The sequence below is a fragment of the Amblyomma maculatum genome, chromosome 10 (genome assembly GCF_055883805.1).
Source record: "Amblyomma maculatum isolate TAMU_Amacu chromosome 10, ASM5588380v1, whole genome shotgun sequence".
Classification (NCBI taxonomy): domain Eukaryota; kingdom Metazoa; phylum Arthropoda; class Arachnida; order Ixodida; family Ixodidae; genus Amblyomma; species Amblyomma maculatum.
Genome location: NC_139353.1, coordinates 63,294,353 through 63,317,551, shown reverse-complemented (window position 1 = coordinate 63,317,551; position 23,199 = coordinate 63,294,353). Strand labels below are relative to the sequence as shown.

At 41.7% G+C, this 23,199-nt stretch overlaps 1 protein-coding gene across 2 annotated transcripts in view; it reads left to right on the top strand.

Moving 5' to 3' along the window:
• Positions 1-23,199, top strand: part of Calx (sodium/calcium exchanger 3) — a 126,387-nt gene that overhangs the window by 87,646 nt on the left and 15,542 nt on the right. For both annotated transcript variants that reach the window (XM_084582924.1, XM_084582923.1), the window contains exons 5-6: positions 6,821-6,912; positions 20,863-21,002. In XM_084582924.1, the coding sequence (XP_084439050.1) occupies positions 6,821-6,912; positions 20,863-21,002 (232 nt within the window). The remainder of the gene's footprint in view (positions 1-6,820; positions 6,913-20,862; positions 21,003-23,199) is intronic.

Sequence of the window (23,199 nt, the reverse complement as noted above, 5' to 3'; positions counted from 1 at the left end):
CAAGGTCCCTTTTCTATTCATTACTTTTGCCACAGGTTCTTACGGAGCCGCAGTACCATAGGAAAGAAAAGTGCGAAAACGACAGGGCAGACGCAAGACGACAACGTTCCTATAGTTTTTGAGGTTTCGTTCACAACGGGGGGGGATGTCCCACGAAGTACACTGCAACCACACTCTATTAAGTTGCAGTACGTGAGAATAACTACAATCAATATTTCGTATAGCGCAGATAACTCGCAGAGTGGCACCGTGGCCGCGCATAGAACGTGCCTCCCACTCCGCACGTTGAATCATCTCCTTCCTCGATTCTGTCGTCGCCGGTTACTAGGCTTTGGTAGCCTATCCCAGCGGCGGAAATCGGCTTTATTTATTATGCCTTTCCCAACGTTCAGCTCTAGCAAGCCGCACCCTCCATCTGCTCCAAGCCCTTTTTATTTTTTCTATCTAGCATTTGTCTCCTTTTTTTTATGGATTCGTAGAGCCTGGCTACTTCTCTGGGCTGGCTTTTTCTGGTGGGTCATAAATTCGCTTCGCGCTCTTCTGAATTCAGATTTGTCCTCAAGGTTCTATTTTACTTTTGGAGTTTTATACATGCATCTTACAGGAGATCAGTTTGGAGGAGTCATTTTGATCTCCTTTGAGTTGGAGGAGGAGCTTCTGTTCAGCGTGGAATTCAAGTGAAAAGAGCCGGAAAGCGTGATCTAGAGAGGAGAGATAAGATGCCATCTGGCTGCAGTGAACGCCTTTTCTGGAAGTTCGTTCTGTTTTTTTCTTTCTTTTCGTAGCAAACATATGCGAGAGAATAGGTTGCTTCCTTTTTGTTGTATGTACGCTTTGCAGGTTACGGCTCTTGATCTTTCTATTCGCCACCGTGGGTTGCTTTACTTCCTTTCGGTATGAACTAGGAGCAAGCAAGTAGAAGAGAGCTACGAGATGCAAGAAAAGGCCTTGAGACGTTCCGGGACGTTTCGACACCCTAAGCATATCAGTTATGTCGTGCGTTTTTTTTCTCGTGGTGGGAAGACGCTTGCCTTCAATAATTACGTTACCTTATCAAGTTGCCTTTCCTGCATGATTATGTTGTATACGGAGTATTTTAGCATTCATTAGAGCCCTAATAAATGGTTGAGATGGGCGGATCTCGGAATCGTGTGAATGCCTAAATTAACAATTGCGTGCCTCTGTCTAACTCCGCTTGTTAATTTGTGCCGAATGATATGGTCGGTATTGTCGTCGTATCTTCAGTAGTTTCTCCTCAGAAGGAGGATAAAGATGTCCTAGATTCATGTGCCTCTAGAACTTCCTTGTTAAACTCCTAGTGTGTCGTCACTGAGTATTACCTCGGGTGTTTTAATTATATTCAGCGCAAAGCTAGCTTATAGTACAAAACCCTCAAATCATTCGCCAATAAAGCCCGGTGAGTTACGTTGTTACAATCCTACCTTTATTTTAATATCAGGGAACAAATATGTACACTACGGTCCACTGTTAAAGGAAAGATGCTATCGCGTAGCCTACATGCTTTGTGAAGCACTGCCAACCCCAACTGGTGAGAATGGGCGGTATTATGAAAATTAGAGGGAAGAGCAGGTGGTGCTACGTACTAGGCTTGCGCTTTGTGACATCGTTTGTCGCCCGCTATCGCGGTACCGCTTCACAAAGTGCAGCAGCGCACGCGATCGCATGTTCGTTTTAATAGTGAATGGTATGGTACACTCAGCTTGCAGCTAACAGAGTTTCGGTTCTCCATTCTGTCAAAGAATTCTCCAGTGACAACCTTGATAAGAATATGGTTGTGCAGTTTATATAATAATCATAACTTAGGCTTTTAGGTGCTTCTTTGAGGCGATGGGTTTTCATTTTGCTGATTTAAACCTACTTCGGCAGCGGGAAGGTATGACGTTCCAGCTTATTTGACACGCACGAAAAGAAGTCAAGAACTGATGCAAGGTTTTGGCAGTCGCGATGGTTACAGAAGCATATGACCCGTGACTCAAGGCACACCACACAGGCATCTCCTACCCTTCAGTTTCTTTTTGGGTAGTTGCTCTGGCTCGGACTCGAAGGACCACCATACGGCTGTCGAGCGAGCGTGCAGTATTGCACCACCCTTCACGGTCACAGGATTAAGACTTCGCCTATAATCAAACTCTTGTTGTTCTGAACCGATATTTACTGATATGATCTTGATAGCAGGCGAAGGCTATACTCTGCAAATTATGGCTAGTTCTTTCAGCGTAACATGTGTTTATTGTGCGCATTAAAAGCGAAAATGGTGTTCGTTTAACTTGGCCACCTGTTTATTATTGCAAGTTTTGAACAATGGCTTGAAGTGAATTGTGAACTAAAACCAGCGAAGCGATGCTATAGTAATATTGTAGCATCCGTTGTAGTGCGAAGAAATTACTTGTTTAGTGTTCATTAAAAATATTTAAAACAAAGATTCGGGTCTTCCAATTACGCAAATTTAGAGCTTCTAATTTCCAGCTTGAACTTTTTATTTATGATGCCATGCTCCCGCTTCTTGCAAGGAACAAGCGTCAAAGGGCTTTTTTTGTTTTTCAAAAAGTGTACCCCGGACCGTCATAGGCGATCGCTTCGGTCCAACGAATATAACTTTAACAGCGAATCACTGTATCAAAATTCGATTGCTTCGCTCAGCAGATTTTTTTTTTCCTTATGCGCCTTGTATAGATCATTCAGTATCAACCTGCTCATTCTTTCATTCAGTCCTCACGTAGTGGGAAAGTCTTGCTTGAAAAGGTTGCGATCCGGAAACTTTCGGGAGCGACAAAAAAAAAAAAGAGGGCATGAATGCGAATCAAAAGGCTGGGCATGTATACATTGCTTTCCTGCTGGGTATAACTCTGTTCATTGATTAGAGGCGAGACTTTCACGGCGTTAGGCTCTAGCTTACCTCCGCCTTTCAATTTGAGGTCGATTAACCGCCAATCACACATCGTTGGCCTTGTGCTGGTTGGACTGGGACGGCACAATCTAGTTAAGACATTGATTCTTCTTTTATTCTCCTAATATATGCCACCAACCATAACCTATTTTGCTTCACTGGCTAGTGGTCCGTGCAAATCATTCAACGCAAAGAACCACAGGGGCAGTACACAAAAGGAAAGACAACGAGCACAGGTGCCATCTACCAACTGCTTTTACAAATAGGTAGAAGTTGGTGTCGGTGCTGGTCCTTCTTTTTTGTGTGCGAACAATGCGCCACCTGGTTATTTTTATTTAGGGCATCTATCGCATCGCGTAAGCTGTAAGATCGATAAAAAGTGGCGCAGGTTGATATTGGAAGCATTTGAACGTATAAGCAGCGGTGGTTCGGCTCCAATTAAGAAAGATAAGCATTGACAACCAGGTGTAGGTACCAGCCCGTCCCCTTGGACATTCATTGTCTGTTTTCATTTAATGATCAATTTATTCATTGAAATAAAATATATTCGCGCCAGTCGCTTTGAAGTGAAAGAAGAAAAAACAATATTTAAGTGTCTTCTTTTTTGTTCTTTTTTTTTTTTTGGCGACAAACAAAGGGAAGCACTGAGTGGCCCTGGGCAGATTTCCACACATGCCCATATTCTGATTGCTTTCAAGCATGCATTTGATGCTGTCAACCCTTGCTCTTTTCATGCTTATGAATAGAATTAACTTTGCATTAGAGAAATAAGTAGCTCTGAAATTTTATATAAATAAGAAAGAGGAGTTTGTTTGTAGCATAGTAGAACACGTGGAAAGAAAAAAAAAAACAGCTTTGAGCAAAATGTCCAGTTCTGTGACAGTATTAGGAATTCAAAGTTGCCCTCTTCGAATTTTCAGCGGCGCTCGATTCAGGCAGTCAAGTAGGAACAACTTTTGTCTTGCCTCGCATTGGCTTTTTCACGCCGGCCTCTCCGGAAATGTTGCAGGAACGGCGGTCCTGCTAAACGAAGTGCCGCGTTGCTACCCACCACAATGCTTCCGTACCAGTTTGGGCACGAGGTTGAAGGCGCATAAACATTACTCGATCGATATTCAAATCAAGTCAAACTAGATGTCGCAGGCGCCGTTGTTGCTTGTCTCCTCGTGTTTGTCCCTTTCAGCGGCGTCCTACGGTTTGTGAACGCCTCTCGGTACAATCGCTACGCTAGACGCTCATTTCATGCACTAGAAATGATTTGCGCTTTTTCTTCTCGCTGCCCTTTGAATTTTTCACCTGATCGGTAAATGTAGCCTGCGTGAGCTTCTCGTGATGTGTTGCTGCTGACATGGTAGTGTATGGCCAGCTTCCGTTCAGAATCCTTTGGGGCCAGTCACATTGTGTTGACTGCTTGATCGCACTTTGTGCAAATATTTCCCGCATTTCGTTTGTTTACGTGGAGAATGTTCTATTTCTTATGTTCTCCTTGGTTTCTTCACTGCATTACAAAAAAACGCAAACGAGCATGTTCGGCCTACCGGTAAAACTGAATGGCACTTTTGTACTGTGGTAACATACCTTACTTCAAAACAAATTGCTTTCGGTCACGCCACCCTTTTTTTCATCTCTGTTCAGCGCTCAAAACTATACTACTGATGAGATTATTGGTTTAGAAGGTTGACATGTTAAGCTGTCATTTTTGAATAGCTTCTGTATCTAGGATTTGCATTGGTTCAAAACATTCTCTCAATTGTTGTATTAGCACGCGTGTGAAGGCTTGACTACGCGCCCTCGTGATTGCATTTGCGGGTGCAGAACTTGACATGTTTTTCGCACGTCTCTGCACCCTTTGTGTAGAGACAAGCTCGTTTCTGGGCATACTTGCAATTGAGAAGTGCATTCTTGAAATACACTCAACGCTTTTGACGTATTGTCCACCCAGTGCCTCAGCGTGAGAAAGTGAGTAGACAGCACTGCTGCTACTGCTACCCTGCTATTACTGATGTTGCATGTCAGAGAGAAGAAATGTGTCCGGGCCTGTCAAGTGGCTCCAACTGAAACTCAAGAACTGCCACGAGCATAGAGAAGACAATTCAGAGAAAAACATTTCAAATAAAATTTGGGGTGCGCTCCGTGGTAACCGTGTCTACTGAACCAATGACTTCCGCTGCTGTTGCAACAGATAGCCCCAGACACATTGCAGGTCGCCTGGCATACTGGCCTTGGATGAATATACAATAGGCACTGCTATTGTAATAACTTGTACTCTTGGCGGCGACGACAGTAACGTTGCTAAAGCTGGGCTAGTTTTTAATGCCCAAAAGTGCTAAGAGAAAAGCGTGCATGTATATAAAACACTCTCAGTGAAACAACTTTTTTTCCGCTTATGACATTACAATCTGTTCAAGACATGACCACAGAGAACCTTTTTGAAAATATTATATCGTTTGTATCTTTTTGGAGTGCGCAAAATGGTTTGTGTAATTCGTTATCTGTTTTATTTGAGCACACCCATGTTCCTACTTTTGCTATTTCGCACAAGCTGTTGCTCGCGCTTTTCATATGCTTTTAATGTCGACGGTTGGTCAAACAAAACTACTGATCTTCAATCAATCAATCAATCAATCAATCAATCAATCAATATTTTATTCTGATAGGGTATGCTAGTTTTCGTATGTGGTTTTCACGCCATGCGCCGAACTGTCTGGTACTGTGTTTGCACCACCGTCAGCGCACTCGCTTCTTGCATTCGACTGACCAAGGCTACCAAGACTGCTCGGCTAAACTGATGAGTAATTTAGATTAAATACGTCTGCTTTTGCATATACGCCGAAAGCAGTTGAGGATTCTAAGTAGACATATCCGTCACGCTACCTCATTGCTGCTTCCACGCGGGAGCTTGCAAGTGACGTGACGGAAGGAGCGCATTACGTTTTCTTTAGTGCCAATCATTCGTCTGTTATTTCTTGTGTATGCATGAGATCAAAGCGTTAAACGGAACCCATTTATTGTCGGTATAGGATAATATAGGAGTAGCACGAAATATAATGCTGGTTTCTTTTCCCTAGCGCCATGTTCTCGTGGCATTATCGCTTTATCATTATATGCGGTTTTAGAATGTGTCCAGTGTGTGCCGATTACATACATTCACTGGTCTCTGAAGTTTAATGATCACTTCCAGAAGGTGCAACTGAAATACTAGTCCAAAATATTAGTGTATGACTTCACAGTGAGTTTGAAAGTTCTATTTAAAAAAACGTTTTCGCGATTTGATGTGTTCTTGAAATGAAGAGCGGTGGCTTTTTCATGCTCATCATGATCAGCAAGGGCACATATTTTCTATTTTTCTCAAATATCATCTATTGTTATTGCGCAGTTCTTAACAAAATGCATGTGTATCATGCTCGTCAGCAATTCATTTGATGATATTATATAGACGCCTTTGTTGTGTGGGTTCTTTGAAACTGGCTCGTTTCTTGCTGCCACTTTTCGTTAAAACTTAACCCAGAAAATCTCCTTGTTAGAAGTGACAAAGATGTGCAATTGCTAGGTCGTCGCTGAGGAATTTCCATGCATTCGCCTCACGTTAGCACACACTCATATTTTAGCTTAACATTTTTGCTACATTATCTACAGTAGGCCCAAATTTCCCATGATATCGGTTCTCATTGCCGCTACAAATAGTGGGGCGACCTTACCCTTGTCTTTTTGTTAGGTAAATAAAAGAGGTGAAAATAAAAACATTCCTAAGAATTTATTATGTGGTCATTATGTGGCCTAACAACCCCACTGCGTTATCTATGCCTGACTGGAATGAAGTTGAATTTAAAATGCTGTTTTTTTTTTTATAGCGTGCTCAAGGACTGATGCTTCTTTTTTCCCCTCTTCTTTCTTTTTCCTTTCCCAACGCAGCAAGGAATTCTCTCTCTTTGTCATCGACAACGAATCCTACGAGAAAGACGCCGTCCTCTATATCGAACTCGGGGAGCCGAAGCTCGAGGAAGGTAATGTTCGGTCTCCTCACCTGAACCTAGAGCGTCATGTCCTGCACGCTTTGTCGAAATGTAGCCCTGTGTCCAGCTGTTGTGTGTCACCCACTGTCAGGTCTTGTTTAACACCGTAGTCTATCGGCCACACTAGTGCAGCCGCTAGGTACCACGTGCCGCTGAACAACTGTGAATCTAAACGTTGGTGCTTTTAACTCCAATAAATCAAGAAAGAGCGAATTATCGTTTACCACATTTTACTAGCACGCCCTTGTATTCACTGTTGCATTTATGTTCAGAATCTCTCTGTTGAGCTACTTTGGTTACTTGAGCGTTTACGTTTCACCGATCTTGAAATAAAGCATAAAGGACAGCCACTTGATTAAGAGTTGGTAAAACTGCACCTTGAAATAATATAAGATTATTAAAAGTCTTAGCACAGAAATCTTTCATCGCAGTCGGGCCTGGTTCTGTCGAATCCGGGTGTATCAAATTAGGTTTTACATTCCCACAGAGCACCAAGTTCCCTACATTCATGCTCACATAAAGCATAACTCGGGTCGCAAGATCGAATAATAAACGCCATTATATATTGAACGTTGAAGTAACCTTTGAATATTCGTGATTTCAACCGTACCTGTACAATAGTAAAGTCGAGCCAAATTATGTGGAACCCGGGTATATAAATTATTATTTATATTTCTTATATTGCTACCATTCAAGGGATCGGTGCGCATATCCGCTTGCAAATACCATGCGAAAGAAAGGATTGCTGTTAGCGTTTTGTGAAATTCACCCTCGGTGAAGCATTCTATATGTCAAATAGATCGCCGAACTTCTACTATGGACTTTCCCGTAACGATTATCCGATTACTTTTTACGTAAAGAGGCGTATCGGCTGCGCTGCCTTGGACACCTGCTAGTAATGTTTTGCACAACGAGGTTAACGTGGGGTGTACATCCTTTGTGAAAAGCTTAGGGCCCAGTGGGCCTACCTCTAAGCCATACTCTGTGGCTCTAATTCATTCCAGGTTTCCAAACTTGCTGAAGGCAAGAACAGTTTTCGTCCTACCCTCTCCAATGGCTAGGACTTCCATGATTGTTAAAGAAGTCATAACATACGCCTTAAAAGCAAACCCTCTGGGCTCTAAACTTTTGACAAAGGCTGTACATAGGTTTGTATGAACTTCGATTTCATTTTATATCGCTGAGTGTAGCCTCCATTTTTGATTCACGAAGGAAAGCCGACGTAACTAAAGTTTTGCGCTGACCTCGGTTGGCCACCTTCGCTCGCTTTGCTGCTCAACGACAGCTAGAGAGAATTGTAATTTCAGAGTTTATTCTAACCAAATGGTATTCGTGATAATATCAGGCATTTTATGTTAGAGCCAGTGACTAGTCACGAACTGACACCGGTAGTTGTTCGTGATGTGGGTTAAGCCTTGCAATTTAGGGCAAGCTCTGCTTTCTCACCACACAGGCTGGTGGCACATCACTGCAGCAAGGGCGCCAATAGTGTTAGGTGCAATTTAGCCTTCTTTTTTTACAGAATAGAGAAGATCTGGAGTGTATTGAGTTTTCGTACTTCAAATTATTGATATATCGAAATATTTGTGATTGCCTTCGATGTGTCTGATGTACGATTTACAAGGTATTAGTAAACTGGGGCCTTCAAAATTAAATATGCGACAGAAAAGAATACTGAGGGCTGTTTCACTCAATTTGTGAAGCCTTCTTTTGGGTGGTGGGACGACATCTCTCAGTGCAAAATGAAAGCTGCAAAAGTTTTCACTTCCTGGGCGGGAAACACGAACATTGCGGGTTCGTATTAGCCATCAGATGTCTGAAGTATGTCGATCGCTCGGATAGACAACAATAGACACCGGAAGTTGGATAACGATCGGCAAACTACATTGTTAGCGCCAGCCTTCTTTTGCCGTCAAAACGTTGTACCCGAAGCATGACAAGCCCTCCGCCTGAAGTCCATAGGGTGCTTCAAAATTCTGCATTTTGTATGGGCTAGCGTGAAAACGCCAGTCGCATATTTTGTCAATATTTGTTTTGCGGAAGCCTTTCGTTGAACATGAGCGAAGAGGTTTAGAGTTGATGGACGTGTAGGCTTCGATCCCGCGGCTGAGATAGCAGGTCAGCACTGCTGACTCCTTCGCGATAAAATTATGCTAGTGCTACGGATGAACACTGAGCGTGTCTGATAGCCACTATCAAGCGCTGTACTTTGTACGTCGCTATCTTCATCAACCTCCATCCTTACGCAATGAACTCTCAACACACTACTGCAGTAATGACCTCTTAAAAAGCGTTACGCGGAATCGCATTTTTTACTGCGCTATGACTAGGATATCCGATTAGTGATGTCGCCAATCTTTGTTTAAAACCTACTTGACTTTGTAAACTCGAAATGATATCAAACCGAAGTGAACCCGACGTGCTACAGCACGTAATTAGAATTTTGCCTTGCAACGCTAAATCAGCCGTGACTTTTCTTCTGCACAGGCTTACATTCGACATAACATGCCACGTTTTAACTTACTATCAATCAATAATGAAAAATCTTACTGCGGTAAACATTTCTACGTCCAGATTTTGTTGCACACACATATAGTATTGACGCTTATAAAGTTAATCAGCAGAGCTAGGTAATCACTATGTAGAGTGCCAATGTTGAAACCATCGGTTACCTTTACTTACATTCCTCTGCATCATTTGCAGAGGTCATGCTTTATAGTGCTTCTTATTCCGACTTATAAGAATGCTTTACTGAAGCCTTAGAATTCATTTGCAGCCGCATAGTCGTGCTATAATTCACTACTGAAGAGGTATTAATCAGTAGGTCCTGAAAGAGCAGTTTTCTTTCCAAGCAACAATGCTATTGCTGGTTCTATGACAGTTGTAGGCCGATGGCTATTCAAGAGCACTTAAAATATTATTTGTCCTTGACCAAACTATGCATTTAAAATCAAAACTGTCGCCCCACCTCAGCTAAAACATGCCGCTTTTTACACACAGGCTACCTTTCCTCAGATTATATTGAAGATAACTAGTTAGTGTCCTGAATACGATAGCCTTAGTTGCCGAAAAAAAAAGGAGAATCAGCGATAAGTTTCGCTAGTGATTGATCGTGCGGCTGGAAAACATTCCTCATCTCTTGACCAAAGTGTAACTAAAAAACAGTTTGATGCTAAACAGTGTCTTCGTGTCTTTTATTTTGGTTCGTTTATCATTGAATGTTAAGCTCATCTGCAGTTTACCTAAGCCTAAGTTAACCTTTAGCTAAATTTACTTGAGGTCAGATATCAAAGGCGGGGCCAAAAGAGCGGGGAAAAAGTTATAAATTGTTAGGCACAGAAAAAACGCTACAAAATATCGTGGCGACCACGAAACAGGACGAAGAATTTTAACAATGAGGTGGTGGAGGTGGTGGGAAAATTTTTTTCTTATGGTTAGTCCTGTATTGCATACGATGTTACAGCGTGCTCAAATTCGTTCATTTGTAAAATTGGGACAAACTAATTTCTGTCAGCTGGGACCGGATTCATGCGGTTTGTGGTTGGCGGTGTGGTGTACTGCATGAGCAACTTTTTGTCGTCACGTGGATGACCTGTCTTTCTCTCTCTCTCTCTTGCTCCTTCTAATGAGCTGTGGTGGTGTCCCAGATATGCAATGGTTTTGCGGCCGCGCCTGGCTTCTGGAGCCGCCGGCACGCCCATCAGCGACGCCCAACAAGGCACGTCTGTGTCTAGGCACCCATCATCATTCATCGCGCTTTTAGGGTTCGAGACCTCGAGTGCTATATCCTTCTTTCCCCTTTCGTGCCGCCCCTGGCGTGAGCACAGATTGATGCAAACTGCTTTTCGACTCGCGTCGTAAGTTTGCCTAATGATTACCGATCGTGCGACTAAAATTGGCTCGCCACACTCGTGAAGAGGAGTTCCAGCACGTCAGCGGGAAAATAGAGCGTGTTGGTTCGCTCGTGGGGAGCTGAAGGGTTGCGCAGAACTGTATTAGAGGAAGACGAATGTCTCTAGCCTTTTGCGGCTTACCCAATGACCGCAGTTGGGAGCTCAGCGCTAAAGTTAGCAAAATTTGCAGTTCTTCAGCTGTTGTTACCAGCAGAGAAAAGGCATCGTGGCTTCCTTTCGTCTAGTGCCCACAGGATTATCCAGGCCACGCAGTTATGGTAATTAGATATATATCATAGACGGTGTATCTTTTTTTGCCTCTAAACACCAGTAATAGATATTCTTTACCTTAAACTAAACACAAGTTTCTGAAGCAGCAACGCTAACGATCAGCCCACGGGGTAGCCTGCGATTAGGGGCTTCTAGTTTTAGCGCATAGCTCTAAGTAGTCGAGGCAGTTTTGATTATTACTTTAGTTACCCGCAGGAAAATTTTTCTACTGCTGCGTATGCTTCTTCTGCGATTACGAAACTATTGAAGTTAGGCGTCCTCTTCAGTGCAGATTTTGTTGCGTGTTCACTCACAAAACAACGCAGAAAAACCGAAGTTGGAAACACGCGCAATGAAAAAATCACGTGAAGGCGTCGCAGTCGTTATTCATAAATTTCGCAACTGTACAATATTGAAACCAGTCGAGAGGTTTCATGATTGCGAATGTTGACGTCATTTCCTGTAAGGGCCCAAGTTATCAAAAAAGTGCGAGGGGCAAGCAAAAAAATGAAACAGAGGAAGAACAAAAGGCACACTTTCGTCATTTCGCCATCATTAGCTTTTCGCGCAATCCTGCTCTTAGCTGGCGTGGAAAGAAGAACCCTTACCGGCGCGTCCGAATGTCCGTCCCAATTCAGAAGGCGCTCGCACTCCTCGTACTACTCCCGTTCCCTATACGACTGTACGTGCGATCGTGTGTCGACAGATGAGATTGCGAGATGGCGCGTGTTGTAAGCTGGGGCGAGTCTCGAGGGGCGTCGCCAGCCGTCTTCACGGCAGGGCGTGCTCGTCTCTCTCCCTAATTGCGTTCGACGATCGGGCCACTCTGCAGATGAGGACGTGTGTTGCCAGGAATAGGGAACTGCTTGATTGTTCTGTACACGGACAAGAACTGAATGGCGAGCGGCAGTAACGAACATTGCATGACACACACAGAAAAACTGTCATGCTCAATGTGAGATTTAAGTATAAGCTTTTAAAGAGACAGTGCGCCTTACTAGAATCACAAGAAATGAATGAAATGGGGAAACCGAACGCGCTCACTCGCAGTAAGTGAAGCTTGAGATATAAGATTTGTAGGCGAAGACCTCTGTTTTTAGCATATTTTAGTAAATGTTGATGAGCCAAACTTTATTGTATGTTTCCATTAGAAGCAGTGTTAATAGACATTCAATATGGAAAGGTACCGGACCAGTTGGCGCCTTCTCCTGTCCTGATTGAAGTGCTTGTTTTCGTTGAAGAAACTTATATTAACTACGCTTTAAGAAGGAAGATAGGAGCGGGGACTGTGGTTCGTTCACTTAGAAAGCGTCTGCAACAATGTTATCCTCAAACGCAGTCAGGAACTAACGCTTATATTATCAACGCTTTTGCTTCTTAATTCGCACAACCGCCGTAAGTTATTTTTGAATTACGAAAAGATTACAAGGAGAGAGAAGTTTTACATTACAAAACAGCCTTCTTAATGCTTGGATATTCAATATTGTTCATTGGGTGCAACACTCTTCGTTGAGGGTCATGCCGAATGGAGATAAAATAAATGCCGGGTATTTTTTTTTTTTTTGTGTGTGTGACTTTTAACGCATGCTAGTGATTTAGAACAAGGAAACTACACCAAACGTAAACCTAACAGGCGTATTCACTCATATTCGTGCTTCACAACTGAAGCAAATATCGGCATACAGGTGTGTTTAAACACGAGTATATATAGTTGTAGAAGATAGAGAATAAATATTTTCTGAACAGATTGAGGCCTCTATGCCGTTAAGAGCTACGGTCAAGCATTTCTGCTTGCTTTACTGTGGCTAATATGTGCCGCCAGCCCCAGCATAGTCCTAAAAATAAAACAAGAAACAAAACACGCGGCGGAACGAGAACGGTCCGTTCTGCTGTATGGGTGTTGTTTCTCACGTTTTTGGGGCGCTTTTTCCTATAACATACGCTTTCGAACTAATTCAGGACGTGTGATTGCAATTCCCACTGGCGGCTGATACTCCTGTGAATCAGGCGGCTTTGTCGTTTCCCCGCGTTGCGTACGACGTGCCTTGTTGGCGCTTATGGGCTGTTGTTTGTTTTGTGTCGTCGTAATGTGACGTGACGTAATGTGACGCTTTTCAATGGTTGTCTCGTCATATGTTGCCACTAGGTGCCGTATGCATATACGTGGTCTTCTTTCATGTTCGCCTCTTGTGCAAGCCTGTCTCGATTGAGGGCTGTCTTCTCGGTATTAAGACGTGATTGCATGAACTGAATACTAATATTGGATGCACTCTTATATTGTAACCCTGGATAAAGAGCTCGCTTTTTGAAGCACTCACGATTCCCACCAGATGTTATGTCTTAGAAACTAAACGTAATCAGACATCCGCACAAAGGTACGATGTGGGGGAGTTACAGGACTGCTTGAAAAGAACGAATGTGTGATTCAAAGCGATATACGGTAGCGCGGCAGTCGGATGACGTTTTTTTCCCTTTTATAGTTTGTGGTCAGCTTTCTTCAGTCAACCATTCGACGTCTTCACTTCGCGTGGAATGTTATTTAATAAGTGGGAGGAATAAGGTAGCCCTCGAAATTGATAAATAAGACTGTTTATCTATTTCAAGGCTACGTGTTATGTTTTGGTGACTTGTTTGTTGAAAACTTTTGCCCCTCTTTTAGAGGACGAAGAAATGAACGCTCAACTTGAAAAAAGACAGATTGCATATAGTTAATTTTACCATTATTCTTTGCTGGCAACCTGTCTAATCTTATCGAACCGAAACGCAAGCTTGAATGAAAAGCTTTGTACGCACTAACTAATATATCCTTAACTTATCGAATTGTAATTTGTGCAGTTCATAGGAAAAAACATTACGCAGGTGGGAAAGTATAGACATTTTGTAATGATTACACAGTTTTTTTAGATATCCAGTGTGCAGTAGCCAATATACCAGCATAAATTCTAAGTGGTTTGTTAGAAAGTTGCTCATGCAGTCATTAACACTAATTGTGAGAGCACCTTTTGGCTTGCAGAATGATACTCTCATTCGGCATCACGCCAGGATAGCAAGAAATATAAAAATTGCTTTGCAATGATACTTGAGTATTTCGTCAGGAAGAACGAAATTGATATAACATACGGGATTTCGCTGAATGGTCACAACTTGACAAAATCATCGTTATTGTTTAAGCGCTATGTTACATAGAAGCGAACTAGTATTTCTAATTATACCAAGAATAATTTCTTCTTCTAAACGTAAGGTAAAGTGTTTAGAGACATTTCTGAAGTTATATTACGATATCACAAAGGCTTCGTTTTTTGTTTACTCTTTGAAAAAAAACGTCAATAGTGTTGTCGCATTACTAGCGTATTTTTTTCATTGAGGCAGAAACACGGTATCTAAATTGGCCGAAATAATTAGTACGAAAAAAAAAGCATCGCAAATTCAGCCTGTCAAATGTGCTACATCGACAAGTTCGGTATCAAAAGTTTTTGCTTAGTTTTTAAGCAAGCCAAGATTTGTCGCGTTCATTTAGATTGATTTCAGGCCTGTTTCAGCAGACAAATATACTCACTTTTCAAAATAATGCTTTGTGCCGCCGTTTAAACTAGCCTGATTCTGTTGACGGGACGCACTTTATTGTGCAATACATGCATTTGAGCCTCGCACTAAGCTAATTCTTAGCTATCCACCTCAAGCAGAGTGTGCTTCCTTATAATTGGTGCCTAATTTGAGACCAAAACAGCGACATTTTATGTATTCTCGTTGGGGACGAGAAATACGTGAGACCCAACCGACGGATCAGTGATTGTTGAGTAGTTTTACAAGTTATTCTGTGTTACGCAAGCATCTTCGTTGGTATATGTAGCGCCTTTCTTAAGTACCCTTAAACAACAAACCTGTCCCGATTTGGGCACATATTGGGAAAACGTAATACCTAGCCCCAATAAACATACCAATTTGAACAACATAAGCTTAGGGATGAGCGTGAGTTCTATTCTTAAGGCGAAACTGGCGTTCAACCTGTTTCATTTTATCTTACTTATATGTATTCACATACATATTATCTTATTTTTTCAAGAACTTCCGTCTTATTTCGAGTGCCTCATAAAGCAGTGATAAACGACCTGAGTTTAAACTCACAAAACGAATTGTACTAATTAAAATATCTAGTGCTGAATCAGGGTCCTTTATGCCTCCACTGAAGCAGCGACTTGAAAGACGAGGATTCATGGTTGGCTGCACAGTAACCGATCGAGTCTCATGTATATGGCGAATGTTGCATCTGGGCAGTGATTCCTTATCGATCGCGGTTTTCTAACCACGAGAGAACATGACGCACGTACGTCAAACTCGGCACTCACTTTAGAACAAACATGAAACAAGGTTATGCTGTCGCACACGTTGTTCACGATGCTTCCGTAGTGCTGCAACCGGTCATTTTGTTATTTTTTCTTTCACGCTGGGGATGATGTATACAGCTTTAGTAGTGAGTAGAGGCTGTGGTTGGGCTGCACTGGCTTTTTACCTGTAGTGGTGGCCGTTACGGTGGTGTGATTTATTGCCGCTTACGTAGTGAGTAGGGGCTCTCTCAATGTGCTGCTTTGTAGTTGCGCCATGTGTACTCTTTCTGAGTTCCTTTCTAATTCGCTTTCTTTTCCTCAATCTGTGGTCGATACACCGGCCATATTTTGCTTTTCTCACTGTTGCAACTATTTGCTTATTTTTTTGCTCTGTTCTTCGTGTTCCTGTGTTTCTTGCAGTGACTCTTTTTGTTTTCTGTCTTTGTTGCTGTACCCGTTACATTCTCTCTATGAAGAGCTAGCCAAAGTGTTTCTAGCGTTCAATGTTTACCCTTCAAAGAGCTTTTTTTAACACTTAAAATTTCAGCGTGCTTACACACAGGAAATAATAGATTTATAGTTTTCAGCAAATGTTTACTTATACACATTGTCATTTTAAACACCCCTGTTAAGGCCTCCCCACCCTTAACGCGCTAGCGAGGCCGGAGAAGTACGAGGAGAGAAATTGTTGAATATGGTATGTCATGTTTGATTACCAAACACGTTAATTTTTTTCTTGGTAAATACTAAAGAACATAAAGGGAGGCGCATTTGAGAAAGGTTGGGATAAAGTTGCATTAGCTAGATTTTATGTTCAGCAGTAATATATAACTTCATTTCAAAACACTTATAGAAGGAAAATAGCTGTAGACTTGTGGAGTTCGGAGGGGAGAGAGAAATAAATCTCACATAGCGCTCTTCTACATAATCATCAGTTCTCCCTGAAATTAACAAAGAGCTTTTCGGAAGCCCTTCACACTCACTGTAAGGTCTTACTTGCCCTTTAAAGCCTTCTTTCTTCTTCTCTCTTCTGTTTTACCTCTTTTCCTTCCTGTCTTTATTTCTTCTTTCTTTTTTTGCTCTGCTCTCTTCTCTCTTTCTTTCCTCGGCCGGGGTTCGTCGGTTCCCGACGTTTTCAAATGTGCGTCCCCACCCCTTCCCCTCTGATCCCAACGTCCCCTGCCGCCCTGACATCCTGTTCCTAGACGACCCTTACTACATCCAAGAAAAGCTGGCCTATGAGAAATCAGGTAGGCTTATCGCATAGGCACTCTCGCCCATGCGATCTGCACTGCTCGCTTGCAATTCGACATGGATCTCTCGATCTAGACGCTTGCCAGCTACACCTTATTCCTCTTGCTTGCGTTTCACAATCACTCCATTTCGTAAGGCTCCTACTCTTGTTTCTCACTTGCGTTGACATTTCTGCTCTGGCCTTGCGCTTGTAGAGACACGCTGCTCGCAGTGACTGCGTGGACGAATGATGCGCTTCTTTTGACTATATTTTAGGACTCGCGGTGTTTTTAGCGTATCCGGCTCGATATGACTTCATTCGATGTGCCTTGTGCTCGTCTGGCTGTCATTGCCTCCGTTTTTTGTGCTTGCTTTCTGGCTCTTTTGGCTACGGGCTGTAAACAACAGCTGTCCATGAGTTCCTTCAGACAGTAGCAGGTCCAATCCTTCTATTGCTTACCCCCTTAAGAAAATACTTCGAATCACAAATGAGAGTTTAATGAGAGATTTATTCCGTTTTTAAGTTTGTTGTCAATTGCGCTAGTAAATTTTACGTGCCTTCTTCATTTGTCCCTTTCGAAAAAAAAAAAAAAGACCACTATATATATGACAAAGCAGGAAGTTGAGGTAAATTAGCTTTTTATTGCACTACAGTACAAGGTATATTATCAGTAATTATTCGCATCAAGGAATGTGGATATATCGGATGCACAGTCGGCCCGTGCAGACGCTTTAGAGAAACACAATTGGCAAATATATGTGCACATCAAAGTAAAAGCGTGCAGCAATTTTTTTGGTAACTTTTTTTACCAAAATATAAGCATGCAGGTGACATATGCTCTTGTAACAACGCTGAATAGGAACTAATAGTCCTGAGAGACGAAAAGCTGGCATTTTCACGTCTAAAGGAACTCTGGAGAGCGTCGTTTAATGGTTTTGCCTGTCTTTTTTGCATTTTGTATGTTTTTGATATTTCGTCTCTTCTGCACCAAGCGGCCCGAAATGGTCTCTTGCTGCTGAAAATGCTTTCTTTTGCATTTTTTTTCTGCATCGCTTGCTGTCAAAGTAAGCGATCCGTATTCCAAGACGAAACGACATTTGAGTTTGTCATGTCAACGACTCGTTTTTGGCGGAATAAAAGAAAATGAATTTCGATCTCCTAATGACGTAACATCGAATCATACGTTTTTCTTTCCCTGCCAAACCAATGAAATCAAGGGCATAATAAAGATATCGAATTCAATGAAAAAAAAAAAGCTTCGATTGAGGAGCTGAATGCGGGAATAGCGAGGCAGGAATAAAATCTTCACTAAACTTTTTCACCAATAAAGCTTCAAGGGTTCCACGCACGAAATCACTGTGGCGTGCTTAAATGCACAAGTGGTAATCATCCACCAGAAAATATAAGTGTTCTACAAGACACGTACAAGTTTAGGTATTGTATACTTGCTTTATCGAAGGCCATACAAGTACAAAAGCAATTCTCCTTTCGTACTCTTTCCTGTAACGCGCGGAAAAAGTTTAATTTTCAGAGATAACCCTGACACTAATTTCGTACTAAAATCAGTGCTTCAAATTCAGTCCCCTGGTGACTTACCTCTTTGTACTGCACTATCCTCTAAAAGAAAACTTCGAAACTAGTGAGAAAAGGTTGTTCGTTTTCACCCTAGAATCTGACTAAAATCGAATGCTTTAAATCCATCCCCTCGCATGTGAACCAGTGTCTTAATAGTTCTTTTCTCTCCTTTGAGCTGAAATCGGCGCTGAAATGCGCAGTCAGTGTTACAGAATTGATAAAGTCTTAAAAACGTTTTAATAAAACCAGTTGCCATGACAAAGCCGTATCCATCCTGCAAACTTTCGTCCCGCCAAATGAGCATCTATTTCTACCTAGTAATGGCGTTCATTGATAGGTAAATTCATCATCATCTCCACTATGACTGCTCACACCGTAAAATAGTGCACTGGCTATTGTTTCGTTATGAATAACGTTTCGAAAATGTTGCTTGAAAAAGTCTCACGACTGAAGCGAAATCGGTCGAAAGTTTGTCATGAATGGTTACGGCTCTACTTGAATGGTCGTGATATTGCTCGAATGCCTTATTGGAGAATGTAAACATTGCTAATAATAATAATTTCGCATGCATCAGTGTGCATGGAGCATGAAATGCTAAGCTTGTCACCCATATATTTCCGCCCGCACGGAGTGCATTGTGCCTGCAGTACGCTAAAGGTGACAGAGTCTTCTAAAAGCAGTCGTGCTTCGGGCAGAGGAGAGAAAGCTGCACTGTAGACCTGTTAGGCACACTTCATTTTGCTCGTTATACGTGGGACTCAGTCATATCTCCAGCAGTGTAATAATAAATATTACAACAAGGCACGCTAAATACCTGCGGATGTAACTGTACTATAGCGTAGTAGAAATACCTTTACGTCACGATTCCGCGGACAGTCACTTCACGCTTACTAGTATTTGTTAACTTCATGTCGAAATGAGAACACCAAAAATTTAACTTATTCGCAATTATTCAAGTACGGGTGAATGCATGTTTAATAGGTGGAACGTCTCAGCGACCCATGGCAGCAAGTAGTGTCTACTTGTCAAGTGTCGAAAACAATATGCTTCGTAATTGCAGGGCTGTTCACGATAAATGTTTACTATCTTTAGAGAGTCATTGCCGATTTCCTAAATGAGCACATCTGTGCAAATTAACTAGAGGGATATGAAGCTGTGTGGAGAGCACTGAGCATGCTCCCGTGAATGGCTGAGAATGACGAAGAAATCACACGGCTGCTTTTAGATTTGTCTTTCGCCTTAACACCTTGATGAATTACACTTACTCACATGTGCCACAACATTGTAATTTTCAACAACGACCACTAGCCTGAATGTCACACTACCATTCACCATATCATCAAATTTGCCGTTCATAGACTACATGCATTTTATTGTACATCCTGTTCGCGAAACATCAACGTCAATGAGAAGTGGTGATGCGGGTTACGTGAATTAATTACCGTCACCACATGGGTGATAACCATAACTAAGATAAGACTTTGATCTCAGTAAAGACTCATGCTTCTTATCAATTGAGTATATGATATAAAAAGATTGACTGCCTAAGTTGACTCTGCGAAATCATGGGACATTTTCGAAAAATGCATATAATATGGGTTGGGCAGGTGTTTTACAGCAGTCTTGAAAAAGAATGTGCATTAGGAATAAAGCTTTTTTACAGTGAAGTAAGCATAGCATATGATTGCAAATCTTTTAAAAGAAACCTATAAGTTGGGTACAAAGTGTTGACATACATCACTTCTTAAGTTATGCCACTTCGTCGCGAGTAGGTATTGTGAAGGTATAAAATTTTGATGACAATAAATTTCCGACACTTTCAGAGTAAAGGTATCTGCACCTTACTTGTTTTATAGTTTCTGAAGGTGGAAGCTCCTTGCCATTATAAAAAATATTTCAGCGTCACTATAAATTAAAAAGCATCCCAGCAGTCTGATAACGAGTTATATAAGGGCGATATATCGTCATTTTAGGTCAGGTTTCTTTGTAAGCTTAATACATGCGTTGAATACACTGTGTTTTTTTATCTTGTGTTCTAGTTTCGGCAGCGGAAATATTAATGACTTGACTGTCTTCTAATAAATATTCAGTGAAATTAACGAATCAACTATAGCAAAATTCCGGGGTCTAGACCAAAAATCAACTTTCGTTAGAAGTTGAAAAAGACAACGCTCTGATTTGTCCGCTTCATTATCTCAGTCTAAATTACCTGCCCCGAAAATAGTTACCTTACTTGGTCTGAATTTAAACAATATAACATGGATGTTCTTTGCAGTTAATAAATAAATCATTTTGGTACATAAGTTTTTTTCATCTTGTAAAGAGTCAATAATTCCTTCTGAACAGGCTCCCGTACTCTTTAACAACAAGCGGTTGAGGCCAAGCAATTAGTTTCTTGAATTCGTTTAGGCCACTTCCGTGCTAGGCTGACAATTCGGCGCAAGCGTTTTTCCAATTAAAGTGCAATAAACCTCTTCAGGACCAAGGGTGACTCGCACATAGCACTGAAGCCGCGAGAACTGTAATTAGCATCTGCATTTCTTTTCCGCCAGATGTCGCTAAGCGCTAATCTCTAGCTGCACTTTTCATCTCCATCTAATTGCTCGCAACCCTCGTTCACGCTCACTCATGCCGCTGGGCGCAGATCTTCTCCGGGAGCACGGAGTGGACGAAGTGCCCGAGGTTGAGCTCACCGAAGCGCAGAAGATTGCGCTCATGGGAAGACCGCGACTGGGCGAACAGTGCCGCTGCACAGTCCGCATCAAGGAGAGCAAGGAGTTCAAGGTGATTGCCACCCCCCCCCCCCCTTCGGACGAGCAACGCTCGTAGCCATCTTAGGCTTCACTTTATTGTTCTTAACGTTTACTTTACAGAAATACACATTTGTTGCTTAGTTGACAGGACCGTCACAGTGGCTATCTAGAGCGCTAGACATGAGTAAGATTAAAATTAGACGGTCTCTTTATGTCTCTTAAGAGGAGAACTGAGAAAACCTACCCTTACTATCATATCATTTTACTCATTTCCTGTCATTCGTGATCATTTGAAGTCGTCGTTTGACATATTGGTCGTTTTGTAGTCATGATGAGTCACGGCTAGTCATTGTAGTCATTACCACTCATCGCTTAGCAGTATTACTAATTTCCAGGTAGTTGCGTTCAATGTAAGTCTATTTCGACATATTAGTCATTAAAAGTTATTTTTAGCCGTTATTGCTCATCATTATTAGTTATTAGCAATAGGTAATAATTCTATCGATGTCTCTTTATGACTTCTATTCATTATCTATCACCAGCAATCATCTTCATTCTTAACCTCCCTTCTCCCATTTCCACTATTTGCGAGTTCTACGTCAGTGCACAGAGGCGAAGGACAGCTCCCACGCACAGCTCACGCAATATATATGCGCTCCATGAGCCGAGAAAAAATTGCGCCTTTTAATTTTCGCGCACTTTCTTAATGCCACGCCACCGCTGCGCTAGTCCCTGGGACTACACTAGGTGCGGAGGATGTGTTCATTCTTTCAGCGTGACTCTTATCATTAGAAAAACACAAAGTGATTTGTTTGCTACGCATTAGCTTAATATTAACGTATCGGGGCGTTGCGGTATTCCTAACTGTTGTTAAGTGCGACTCAACTCATTACTTCATAAGAGCTACCCCATGGTTGTAACGAAATATTATGATGGAAGAGGGCTGATGCTGACTTATTGGTCAAGACAAAAAAAGGAGGCACACATATGAAATTTTATTCAGGGTATGTGTTTTCTGTTCTGTCCAATGTGTTGCACTGTTTCATTTCATTTTCTTCGATGCGATGTAGTACTGAGATAGTGCTAATATTTATGCGCCAACCATTCTCTGGTTGTTTTTCCTTGCTTGCGGTGTTGCATGAATATTGATAGGTTTGCTGACTTACATTCGATTTATTGTATTGCAAATTAGCGCCATTTATCTACAGATCTTCATGACAATGACTGGGTATATGCGCAGAAATAGAGAAAAATTTGTAACTCTGCCTGCATAATTAACATTACCTTGTGCACGTTAAATATAGCGTTGTATTACAGGTAAATTGAACTACCATTTTCAAACAGCATAATAGAAGAATTACTTTGTATATGTAAATTTAAATGTTTTTTCATGCCCTCTCAATTCTTTGGTGGCCGCAACTTGCATGATTTTTATATCAACTTTTGATTTATATTAGAGCCGATTGTACAGTTGTATTTTCATCGACTCTGCAGATATTTTGTTTCAGTTTATTTCACGCTACCGTTCATGCCTACTTGGTAATGCTGCCGTATAAAACCACCCTATAGTGTAGAGTTTCATTATTTGTATTTTATAATGAGATTCATGCTGGAGCTTTAGGTTAAGTACATCAGACCGGAATTACCTGCCCATAATATCCTAATATTGATTACTTTGAAGCACTGCCCCGATGTTTGCAGTAATTATGAAGGCAGATTTAAACAAAGCTACCATCTTTCATTGTGGTCCTTATTAACATCCCACATTTCAAAAACATCTAGCGAAACTTACGGCTGCAAGTTCGTCGAACAAAATCCAAGCTTAGATAGGAGAGCACAGTTCTATAGTTGCGCTTTTATATGTGAAAATTTTCGAATAAAGCTTTGGATTTTCAAGTAAATTTGAGAACACGACGGTGGGTAGGTGAGCGGACTTGTGAGAGGAGAGAATCGTATTGTTGTTCGCTTCCTACTTATTTCTTCCTCTCATATGTGTACGTTGTACTCTCACTAATTGCTTAGCATTCATTTATATTCAATTGCTTTTTACATCCCTCAGGGGCCTTCATTGTGAAATTTAGACCCGCTCATGCACCATAGCCTCATTTCTCATTTCATAAGAATAACGACCGACAAAGACTATCTTCAAAATGCGACCAGAACGTATACGGTATAGATGCTGCTAAATATTGCCCGGAGTTTGCAGAATATCCCTGAATACCGCGTGG